The sequence below is a fragment of the Oryzias melastigma genome, linkage group LG14, assembly GCF_002922805.2.
Source record: "Oryzias melastigma strain HK-1 linkage group LG14, ASM292280v2, whole genome shotgun sequence".
Lineage (NCBI taxonomy): Eukaryota > Metazoa > Chordata > Actinopteri > Beloniformes > Adrianichthyidae > Oryzias > Oryzias melastigma.
This window is the reverse complement of record NC_050525.1, coordinates 11,444,252-11,456,160: the sequence shown is the minus strand read 5'-3', so window position 1 is coordinate 11,456,160 and position 11,909 is coordinate 11,444,252. Positions and strand designations below refer to the sequence as shown.

At 36.6% G+C, this 11,909-nt stretch overlaps 2 protein-coding genes across 3 annotated transcripts in view; both read right to left on the bottom strand.

Moving 5' to 3' along the window:
• Nucleotides 1-3,751, bottom strand: part of gja2 (gap junction protein, alpha 2) — an 8,811-nt gene extending 5,060 nt beyond the window's left edge. Inside the window, exon 1 of the mRNA XM_024265768.2 lies at nt 3,489-3,751. The gene's annotated coding sequence lies outside the window, so the exon portion shown is untranslated. The remainder of the gene's footprint in view (nt 1-3,488) is intronic.
• A 2,934-nt stretch (nt 3,752-6,685) lies between these two features.
• gjb1a (gap junction protein beta 1a) lies at nt 6,686-11,692 on the bottom strand. 2 transcript variants are annotated; one of them, XM_024261696.2, is made up of 2 exons: nt 10,503-11,692; nt 6,686-8,892 (listed from the first exon to the last, which is right to left on the bottom strand). In XM_024261696.2, the coding sequence occupies exon 2, from the start codon at nt 8,876-8,878 to the stop codon at nt 8,156-8,158; it is 723 nt and encodes a 240-aa protein (XP_024117464.1). In that variant the 5' UTR covers nt 8,879-8,892; nt 10,503-11,692; the 3' UTR covers nt 6,686-8,155. The 2 variants fall into 2 exon arrangements, with proteins under 2 accessions (XP_024117464.1, XP_024117455.1); XM_024261687.2 differs by lacking the exon at nt 10,503-11,692 and adding an exon at nt 9,949-10,225.
• Between the last annotated feature and the right edge of the window lie 217 nt (nt 11,693-11,909).

Sequence of the window (11,909 nt, the reverse complement as noted above, 5' to 3'; positions counted from 1 at the left end):
AATATCTCTTTTTAGGCAAAATGATCCTAATGTTTTTGGCAAATATTACATGCATAAAAATGTGGTTCCTGTTTACTAAAAGTTGTTTTCTGAAACATTTTTTCAAGTGTTCGGTATGATATTGCTAAATCCCACTTAAATTAAGTGATATTTTCCCTCATGTCTGTCAATTTGATGTAATTTTATATTTTAAAAAAACTGTTTTTGATATTTAAAAATGATAGGTAAAAATAATAAAAAGAAAAATGATCCATGGTATTCACAAGGTGCTTAAAGAATAGTTGAAATGAATAAAAACAAAGTAAATTGGACCAATGACTAGAAAAACTAGGAAGTAAATATGGGGTTACTGTATGTTATTCGTTGAAGGGTTAAAAGTCTTCCAGCAGCTTGAAGTGATGCCTCTTGTGAGTATATTTCATAAAAGTCTGAAAGCTCTAGTGAAAACATTTTGCAACTTCCAGATGATTGAGCAAAAAGTTTCCTCTCTTTTCCTGCTTTACAGTATTCAAAACCTCAACTGCAGATTCATCCTGTTTGTTTCTATTACCACTCCACATCTCTGCTTCATTTCTATCCAATACCAGAACTTTCAGAGATTTGAGGTTTTATTTTTTTAGGTTGAAGGTCTCTTCTCCCTCATGCTGCTTGAAACATTGATTATCCGTTTATTTTATTCATCCAATCTCAGAAACATCTAAACCTTGCTCTAAATTGTTGGCTGACGTTAAGTTGGTAAATAAATTATCTTAGATCATAACTTACTGTTATGTCTTCAAGTTGGTCTCAGACTTTGTGGAAACATTCAAAACTTAGCGTGCATCAGAAAAGCCACAAAGCAATAGAAACATTGATCCACTGAGAGTCTGCTGGCTTTCATTGAGGCTGTGCCCTTTACTGAGAGCGCAGAGAAAACCCCGGCACATAGCTCACTGTGTGTGAGGAGAAGCCCTGAGGCGGGCTCAGCAACGCTGTTGGACATGCTGAGGATCTTGTGACTCCATAGCCAAATGTACGTTTTAAAGTTCTTGAGAAATGATTGCATTTGGTCAATGTGGAGATCAGAAAACACGAGACGTCCAGCTGCTGTTGTCCATTCAGGAGCCAACTTGTTATTTGAAATCACTTACATTTGCATTAGATTCCATTACACACAAGTGTGCAACAATATTTATTAATTTAAGAGCTTTTGATGATCTGGGTTATTCAGTTTTATTAAAAAAAATTAATTATATGGTTTGTTAAGCTAACTCTTTGATAAAGTGTGGGAAATCAAGCTTGAAATCCATCTGACCAAGGCTTTCTATTGGATATTAGGTGTACCACAGGGCTCAGTTTTTGGTCCCCTTTTCAAATTTTTTTGTAAGACATTCAACAACAAACAAGTAAAACCTTTTTTGACTCACTGAAAATTTTGAATCTCTTTATATACTTTTTACAGATTAATAATTTTTTTTAATTAGTATGGAAAATATTGTTAATAAAAACATTCCCAATTGCTGAGGAAAATCATAGTGAATTACAAAAAAAAGCTTTAAAACATAAAATTACATCTAATTAGAGACAAGCAGCTAGAACTATTTTCATCATCATGGTTCATAACAAGAAAAAATATGTACATGTTTAATTTTTCGTTTTGCCTTATCTCTCATATTTAATCCATCATAGTTGTTTTGCTACTTTATGCATGCTGTAAAAAGTTAAACATGCAATCATTTAACAAAATCTCTATAATTTGTTACATTTAAGAATATTAGTTTTTATCATATTACATTTTTAAGTTGAATAAACTATCAACCTAAAATTTTAATTTGATGAAAACAAATTATTTTAACTGTAACAAATTATAAAGATTTTTAAAATTGATTAATGTTTTACTTTTACAGTATATGTCAATCTTCCTTTCATTGTGGTTTTAATAGATATATGTGACGAAATGTGAAAATATAGCTCAGTTTTAAAGTTTAATAAGGACAGCAGTTTTAATACGATAGAATACCTTTAACAATACTATTTTGGAAATTACTGCCCATTTCCATACAACTGTATGGGTTGGGTTGGGTGTATTTTCTTCTCAGGTGATTTGATGTGTATCTCAATATCATACAGTCCAATACTTCCTCCTAAATGGACGAAATATATAAATGTGTTGTTCATTTAAAACTACAAAGGAAAATGTCTATAAAAAGGATTTTTTAGCTGCCCATTTTATTTTACTGTTTTTTCTTAGTGGTTAGTAGTGAGTCAAAAGTTTTCATTTTTGATTTTAAGTTGAAAAACAAATGAATGAACGATGCACGGATTGCCATGACAAATACATCTGAGCTGCCATATGGCTGTTTTTTGCTATGCTAGTGTTGGTTTCGGGTTGTAAAGTATTATATCCTAGCATAAGAGCGTGTAAACCAGGGGTGTCCAAATCCAGTCCTCAAAGGCCGGCTTCCTGTTGATTTTCCAGAAATTCTGCCTCCTCTGCTGTGAATACATGAATCTGTTGTGTTCAGCTAATAAGCTAAATGAGCTTCAATGGTAAGCTGGTTGGAAAACATGTAGGACATCGGCCCATGAAGTCTGTATTTGGACACCACTGGTGTAAAGAAAAGGTTGATGGGAAATTAGCTGCAGCTAACTTTTGTGCAAACAGTCACAACTCAGAGGCAAATTTCATATTCATCTCCTGCTGAACTGCAGAAGACATTAAAAGGACACATGTTTTGAGATTTGGACTAAAAACGACATACAGTAGAAAAAAATATAGTTGGAGTGGAACTTTAACATCTAATGTATGTTCTGACTATAAATATATTTCAATTTGAACACTTGAACCAAAGTTCCAAAAAGTACTTCCAAAAGTACTTTCACAACTACTCCAAAAACAGGCCCATACCATCATGAATCTGATCAATAACTGTAGACTTTGCATAAATTGTTAATGATCCTTCTTCCTTCATTCAATTTCAGAGACACAATGTACAAACAGAATATGAGAAACAGTTTTACAACATCTAAAACAGTCGAACACTGTGCCATTCATTTTGCCATGCAGTAATTTAGAATTTTTCAGTATTTGCCTCAGTCACAGGACAAATGATCTACAACCAAAGTACAACTCTGTCTACAGAGTTAACATCCCTAAAACCAAGTCTTCTTTGGGACAAGTGTCTTTTATATTCCCTGTGTTGCACAGAGAAAACCTGCTGCACAAAAATTCATTTTATTGCTTCCTTTTTTAAATATTAAAGATAATTTGAGAGCAAATTTCACTCAATCTTGCCAATATTGTTTAACCACAGTCTGACTTTCTCTGTTGTTAAATTAAAGATAACATTTGTGTTTCTATCTAATGTTTCTGTCTTTCTCCTCCTCCCTTCAAATGCTTCTGGCTCTTCCCAGGTCAACAAATAATGTTGTTTCGCAAGTGTTAATAACAGTTATAGGAAAAAAATATGTTCAGACTTCTGATTTGGTACCAATAAATAAAAACGTACCTGTTAATATTCATTTCCCTCAAAGGTCACACATCCTCCTCACTTCACTGAGAGGCCATGTTCTCCAGAACCTCAGAGGAAAACGCCGTGCAGAAATAAACTTCCTGTCCTCTCAGAACCTCACCAAGACCTGGAGTTTTAACCAGCTTATCTCTCCTGTCTGTGCTGGTGTGAGCTCAGATGAAAACTTTACTATTCATAGTTCAAGTCAGGAGGCGGATCTTCTCAGTGAGTGGCAGTTGAGATGTCCATTAAGGGCGCAGGTCGCCTAACTGACACTCTAAATATAAGTCAGGGTGCAGGCAGAAGCTCCGCTGTCACCCTGCTGCTGATCTGACCCTTGACTTGGCGGAGGAGCTGCAGACTTGGTGCCACCGTGGGGGGCTGCTGCTGGGTTAATACCAAGATTTATGTGCGGCTCCGAACAAAACCTGCTCAGAATTTGGGTTCGGATCTACTGAAAATATGATTAAAATCTGTACAAGTATAAATTTTACATAAAAGAAAATATACATAAATCTTTCAAAAAGTAGATCCTTAATTACATTTTGAACGTGATCTCATCTGAAAAAAGGAGTACAAGGAGCATCCAGCATGTTTCTTTGGAGCTCTCTTCTGGCCACGCAACCATGCAGCCCATTTTTCTTCAGGTGCCTCCTTATTGTATATCTTGGAACATCCACACTACAGTTTTTGAGAGAGTCCTGGATCATAGCCGATGTTGGTATTTTTTTTGTGACAGTGGTTTGTTTCAACAGAACCCCTCACTTTCCATTTCTTGATCAAAATTTAAACACTACTTACAGGCATTCTCAGTTCGCCTTTCTATGTCTGTGCAGAAAAAGGTACAGTTCTGTTACCCATAGATTTTTGACACCTCTTTAGCTTCCCCCATGACTCGGGATCCTTAAATGTCAGTGCAGCAGTGGATGGAGTGTATAAGGGTCTGTTGGGAGTCCAGAAACTCCAAAACCTTTTGCGCACAAACATCGATTACAGGTAAGTGAGTCACAGGTGAGGATGGTTACCTTTAGCTGCCATTCAAACCTTTTTGGATCAGCTTGTGTGTACATTTTCAGGACAAACTCATCAGGGTATGTACACTTTTAAACAGAATTGTTTGATAAGTTTTTGTTGTCATTATGATTTAATAAAGGTAAACAGATTTTTTTTTTACCAATAAATGGCGTCACCCAGTCACTAATGTGAGTAGAGAAAGTGTTTGTGTTTCAGGTTTCTTTTTAGATGCTATGTTAGTATAAAGGACTTATAAACATTTCTACAACTTCTTCATAAAAACCCCAGCCTGTAAAATGTTACTGTGACAGAATCCGTTCATATTCAGTTATGTAATAAAGCATTGCAACAATCGTCTAGTCCAGGGGTCTGCAACCTTTAACACATAAAAAGCCAATCAGAGTTGATTTCTTACTGACCCCGATCCTCACCTTTTTGAATAATGAGAGACTCATTTGAATTTTTTGTTGCTATAATTATAAATGTAAACAATGAATTATTTCGTTGGTATAAATAAAACCTAAACACAAGGAGAAAATAGTCTTTTTTTAAAACATGAAAACATTCATAACTTTTGACAGAAGTTGACATGACTTCCTTTCAAAATAAAAGACACTTAGCACCACATGGGATCATCTCTCTGCAGCAAATGTTTTAGTGTGATGTCAACAGTGACAATATATATAGTTTATTTTATAGATCTAAAATTAAATCATAAAGTGAACCTTTTGGTATTTTGGACAACATGGTTCAGTTAAAATTCTTGAATTTAAAATCCCGCTTGTCATCCGTTGTGCTTTAAGTATGAATTTGGGTTGGGCTTAGTGACTTCAAATTGATTTTCTGTGGTACATGCTGCTCAAAAATCTGTCAAAGCGTTTGACTTGGGTAAACTCCAAAGCCGAACCGCTTAATTGGAGTATTATGGGTACTGTCGTGGAGTAATCCATACTACGATTCAACTGTTTGTGAATGATAAAGTTTGACTTGACAACTTTATTTTGCTTAATGTGCCTTCTAGTTCAAAAAACATGTTACATTTTATTATTTTTTCAGCCAAAGAGCCACATGTGGCTCTGGAGCCTCAGGTTGCAGATCCCTGGTCTAGTTGATGGACGTCAACAGGATCCTGTCAAATCTTCCACCTAAAATATGAAAACAGAATGCAGGAGTTTGGTTTTGTGATGTTGCAGCTAACGCGCCTCTCATCAGCTAATAGATGCTGCTCCATAAAAAGAGTAGTGCCCTCATTCCTCAGCAGGTCCAGCTGTCTTCAGGGTCAACCATCATGACCCCTCGCACTGACCTCCTGCTCTTCACACCCTGTGGCTATTGATAATCCTCAAACTCTGCACTCACGAGGAGAACTTCATCAGTCTCAGATGTTTCCTTCCAGGTGGAAACACAAGAAAGAGGGGACTTTTCTGTTTTCCCAGCGGTCTCACTGTTGACAGCTGAGAGGAAAGCTTCAGCGCCGTGACTGCAGCTGAGCTGAGCTCCCAGGTCTGCAGCTCTCTTGGGATTTGTAGCATTTCAGATCCTCTCAGACAGGGAATCCCATCAGGAAGGAATGTCAGCCATCTGTATGGCAAAGTAGAATGTCACTGAAGTCATGCAGGATGACACGAGGAGTCAAAAAATGTATCAAGCTGCTTCAGCAATTTTGTTTTTATTGATTTCATTCAGATTGGTGTGATCTTGCATGGGCTGCAGCATCAACCGGAATTATTGAACGCTTTTGCGCCGCAAACTTTTAAAACTAGATTTCTTTTTTAAAATGTTAGAATTTTGGACTTTCATTGTATCAAACAAAAGCATGTAGATATTACATGAAAAATGTCATTCACCTTTTGGCATTTCCCTCTCTGGGTCACCATAGCCAAACTGCTTCCACAACATCGCAGATTTGGTTTGGCGGAGTTTTACGCCAGATGCCCTTCCTGACACAATCCTGCATTTTACCCATTGACTGTAGAAACACTGGACAGCTTAAGCCCTCCCTTCTCGTTTTCCAAATAGGAAGTATATTTTGGTTCCAAGAAGGCCAAAACCCCATAGATGTCTATTGAGAAATAGACAGTTAGTACTCAGTCATTTTAATGTCATAATACCCATTTTTGCTCAGATGCATTCTCTTAACACGTTCTCTCTAATCCTAATTTTTTTTTTTTTCAAAGATGTTTTTTCTTTATTGAAATTTATTCAAGTTTCACACCAGGTGCCTTAGTAAAAGCATGTGGTGCCCGCTGGCCAACATTTGATTGACAGATTCCCAGAGTGTTAGGGATGTGGACTTCGAATAAGCCGAAACTAGCTCACTCATGATTGGTGAAAGTAGTTCCCCTAAAAACGGGACTCAGACCGACTCGGACCAATCACTGTCGACTGGTTTCAAAATGGTGGCCCATGTATCAGGAAGCTGCAGAGACAACTTTGGTCGGATTTCGCAAGAGGTGGAGATAAGGCATTTGGGTGAGGTCAACACTTTGCCTTGTCCAGTGATAATATATGTCTATGATTTTACCTGATTTTACCATTTATGCAGTAAGAGTCTTGCCAACACTGGATTTGGCTCATTGCACCACCTGGGAATCGAACCCTGATTCCCCATACTCCAGTCACACATGCAGTCAACTGAGCCGTCTAGCTGTTATGTTTCCTAGAAGTAGATTGTCATATTTATGTAGTTACATCATATTGAAGTAATTTTTAAAAAAAAAATCTAAATCTACAGTTTTTTAGTCATAAAAACACTTTTTATTTAATCACAAGTATAACTTATTTAATTATAAGCACTTTGTGTTGCTGTTGTATAAAAAGTGCTTTATAAATAAAGTTTACATTTGAATAAAGCAAGAATTACTTTTATTCATTTTTTGAGCAACTTGTTACTCAGTACTTGATAAGTTTCAGATACTTTTATTAAACTCTTGACTTAATCTTTTTTTTATGACAACAAATGAAACACTAATTTGAAGGAAAGCTTCTCTTACTCAAATACAACTTTCAGCTTCTTCACCCCCCCTCTGGTGCATCGCTTGCAGGTCAGTTTGTGTGATTTCTACACATGTTGTCTCCTTTTATTGTATTGTGTTAATTGTAAAAATCTATCTAATTCAACAACATTTCCAGATGTTGCACTCTCTGCCAATTTGTCAGTAAGAGAAAAGGTATTCAAACTTTTGTTACCTTTTTGACAACCTGCAACATAAAAGAAAAATGACTGCAATGCTTCTGATTTTATTCTATATTTCTTTCAGGTCATAATCTGAAGGTATACAACCCTCACTGTTGCAAAGGTAATAACCTCTTGTTAGTGCAACCATTTTCCAGAAAAAGCAGTTCATCGAGTTAACCTAAAACAGAAGCAACTGCAGTACAGTACGCCATCACAGTACAGATACCATTTCACAACATTTGAATAACATTATTAAAATATGTTCGAAGGATAAATCAAAAAGCCAAAAAAATAAGATTAATGTGTTCAGTTGACTCGTAAATAAATACGTCTTAGATGGATGAAGTTACAGCTGTCGTGTGTTATGTGTGTCCAGTTGATTTTTGTAGCTCAGTTACCATAGAATCAGAGGAATTAAAAGCTGTGCAAAACTGTCGTCCTAACTTTACATTTCTGTGAAAATCTTGCTCTGTTAGAGCAGGCGGAGCTTCTGTTGGATCCAGGCTCCCATAGAGGTGTCTCCAGCGTCGTGTAGGTGTTTGCTGCAGGCTTTCCCCACCAAAAAGACCACCTCTGCGATGTTGAGCAAAATGCAGACCCCCGACACAGCCAGCATGAACACTGTGAAGACAGTCTTCTCTGTGGGCCTGGACACAAAGCAGTCCACCGTGTTGGGGCAGGGGTAGGAGTCACACTTCACCAGCCGGATCATCTTATAACCAGGGTAGATCATGTAGAAGAGATACATGAAGGTGACCTCAAAGATGACACGGAAGAACAGGCTGATGACGTATGTCCACCACAGAGCACCTGTGATCTTCATCTTCTGGCTTTTTATCTGTTCCAGGTCTTTGGGGTTGGTCCGTCCTGACAGTTTGTAGATCCTCTTGTCCACATGGCGGCGGTGAGCCACGTGCATGGCCACCAGCAGGGCTGGGGTGGACACCAGGATGAGCTGCAGTGCCCAGAGGCGGATGTGGGAGATGGGAAAGAAGTGGTCGTAGCAGACGCTGTTGCAGCCAGGCTGCTGGGTGTTGCAGGTGAAGCCGGACTTCTCGTCTCCCCACACGCTCTCAGCCGCCACCACCAGGACCAGGATGCGGAAGATGAACAGGACGGAGAGCCAGATACGGCCGATGCCAGTGGAATGACGATTGACACCACTGATGACGGCATAAAATGATGCCCAGTTCATCTTTGGTTCCGGGTCTGAAGAGAAAGAAAAAAATCAAAAAAGAAAGGTTTAATTTAATTTAATTTAATTTAATTTAATTTAATTTAATTTAATTTAATTTAATTTAATTTAATTTAATTTAATTTAATTTAATTTATTTTTGTGTTATTTGAATTCAGTTCAGTCTAGTAATATCTTTATATCATTTTTTAAAATTGAATTTATTTTATTAAATAAGTTTTTTGTATTCAAGATAGTACATATTTTTCAAAAAGTTAAATAGGTTAAAATTAACTCACATAGTTGAACAGTTAAATCATTGCCTACTTCAAAAAAAAAAAAACATTAAATATTTTGGATTTCTTTTTGGTTCAGATGTTCAGAAAATACATTTCTTTGATTTTTATCAGTTATAATATATTTTTAAAATATGTATGTATTTAATTTAATTTATTAAATTAGTTCTTTGTGTTCAAGATAGAATATATTTTCCAAAAAGTAAAAAAAAAAAGTTAAGTTAAACTCAGATTAGTTTAACAAAAAAAGTTCAATTGTTTACTTAAAATATATATATATTTTTAATTTACAGATTTTCAGAAAAGGCGTATCCTTATTTTTTTTAATTCATATTTTTTAAACAAATATACAAATACAAAAACAAATATGTTGAGAAAAAATAATTTTCTTAGGAAACCTAATTCCAGAAAATTAATTTCAAAGGATATTTGACATAGAAAACTTTCCAATCAGTACATTTCACCTGTTTTTTTTTTCAAGACATTTTTTAGAAACTGAGCAAAAAAAAATAAATTTTTCAGCATCTTATGGTTCAACCTGCTTTGTGGAAATTTCCAAAAAGTTTTGATTTGTCGTAATATATCAATTAAGTTATGAAAATAGAATAAAAAAAAATCATAAATTTACTCTTGTTCTCATTTCTGCTCTAAATCACAACAGTAAAAAGTCCAAAAGATCCTCAAAATAAATGAAGTGATGAATTTCTCCTCTCCAATTCGGTCTCTGCTGGCTGATTCATTACTCCAGGGTTATGTTTTCCTCTGCTGTAGTGTCCTAATAGTCAGAGTTGTTACCGGGTTCAGCTGGAGGCGTAAGAGGCATAGGAAGCGGCGTGGAGGACAAGGCTGACCCGCTGGTTTGGCATGGATGTGACCCCAGAGGAGGAAAAAGCCTCTGTGACGCCCCGTGGAGCGTCGCTGGCCACTTAAGAGCCCAAAACTTGTGTCATGTGACATGCCTTCACCAGTCGACATGGAGAGGCACACGGAGTGACCATCTGTGCCCAGCACAGTCTGTAAACACCCCCCCAAATTTGTTGGCAGGAAGGAAATGTATGCCCAAAAATGTTCTGATGACGACTTTATGGAGAAGTTGTGATGCAGCTGAAGATGAAGCATCAAAACCAAAGAGTTTCTATAGCATAGAATGTCATAAAATATATATATATATATATTAATGTTATTGTCTTAAAGATGCGTTTAAATCCTTTTAAACATGATTATTTCATCTTTTTATAGCAAATCCATTTACAAACCTCAACTGACATGACAGTAAAATCCAAAGCAGACCTGCTAGACCTCCCCACACAATCTGAAAACCACATCTGAGATCTGAAAAACGAGCTTACCTTCAGCTACAGTTTGGAATCAGGTACATCCAGAACCATAGAAAGGAGCAGAACTTTTTTTTTTTTTTCCGAGACTTTCAGAGCACCATGACTTTGCATTGCTAATGATTTCTCTCACACTAGCCACTGCCCTGCACTGAGCGGGTCAGATGCTTCTGCGCAGAGAATTTGCATACAATAGCTCCATTTAGCACCGACGAACAAACAGCTTCAGAGCTCACATCAGACGTTTTCATTTCGGCCCCGCTCAAGAATCTGTGTGGGGACTGCGGCCGGTCCTCTGCTCCTCTTTGTGCTGTGTGAAGCAGAGGAAGTGGAGGATGCTCTTGACGCAATATGGAGTAAAATGTAAAAGGTCCCGAACAAAGAAGGAACATTTAAATCTAAAGATAAGAAGAAACACGTTAATTTTTCTGATAACTTATCTGTTTTCTCTCACAGTTTTTACGTCCTAGTTCTGAATATTTAACTCCTGTTTCAGTGGGGGGTGACTGAGGTCAGTGCTTCCATATTCCTCTGATCAAATTCACATACAAAATAAACAAACATCAAATCTGTGAAAAGATAACATCTTGAAACTTAGATTCATCTTCTATCTACAGTATTTGGTATTGAAGTAAAACATGGGTCAAATTATTACTTTAGTCTGTTGTTCCATCCGTGGAGGTATTTCAATGCATGCCTTCTAACAACCCATACCTACTTGCAATGAATCATGGGAAAATCTAAATCATTCAAGAAAAAAAGAGTAAGGTTACGTTCTGAAGCATTTAATGGAAACAAAGTCTTAATGTTTGCTGTGGTTTGATCAAACTCCTGTGTGGTTATTATGATTGATGTATGTTTTTTATTATTGGGAGGGAAGTGTTCAGCTCCATTATGGGGGTGCCTGCACCATGGTGTGGGACTGTTCTGCTGCAGTATATACTGTGGAAATAACTTTAATGATGAATGCTGAAAAGAGGTGAAATCATGTTTGGTGTAAATGTTTGATAAAAGTGGGTGTTATAAACTAATATTAATTAACAAATAGAGTTTGTAGCTCTAAACTCAAGGGCTACACTGTCCATAATGATTATTTTGAAGTGTTATTGTAGCATCACAGCAAATGCTAACAGATCCAAAGGAAACTTCCAGTGCATTTTTTTTCCACTCAACAAAGCCTGCAGAGGGTCTGCACTTTAAAGCTCAACCAAACTTGTCATTTTTCAAGAGATGGATCAAATTTCTGAGAAAATTGATTCAGATTTAGCGTAAAATATAAAGTTAAAGTGGATAAAAAAATCCTGGGAGGTCAAAATTTATCTGCAGCCATGAAAATGTGACTTTGGGCAGAAATGATCAGGAAATTAATTCAAGATGGGTTTTGTACAAGCTTTTTTCATTACAGTAGCTAGTGGATTATTA

Bases quoted from the DNA above. Each gene is read 5' to 3' on its own strand.
- gjb1a (XM_024261687.2), bottom strand. From the start codon at position 9,976: ATGCCTCTTACGCCTCCAGCTGAACCCG. The intron at 8,893-9,948 runs GTAACAACTCTG...CTTTCTCTTCAG, and splicing joins TACGCCTCCAGCTGAACCCG to ACCCGGAACCAAAGATGAAC.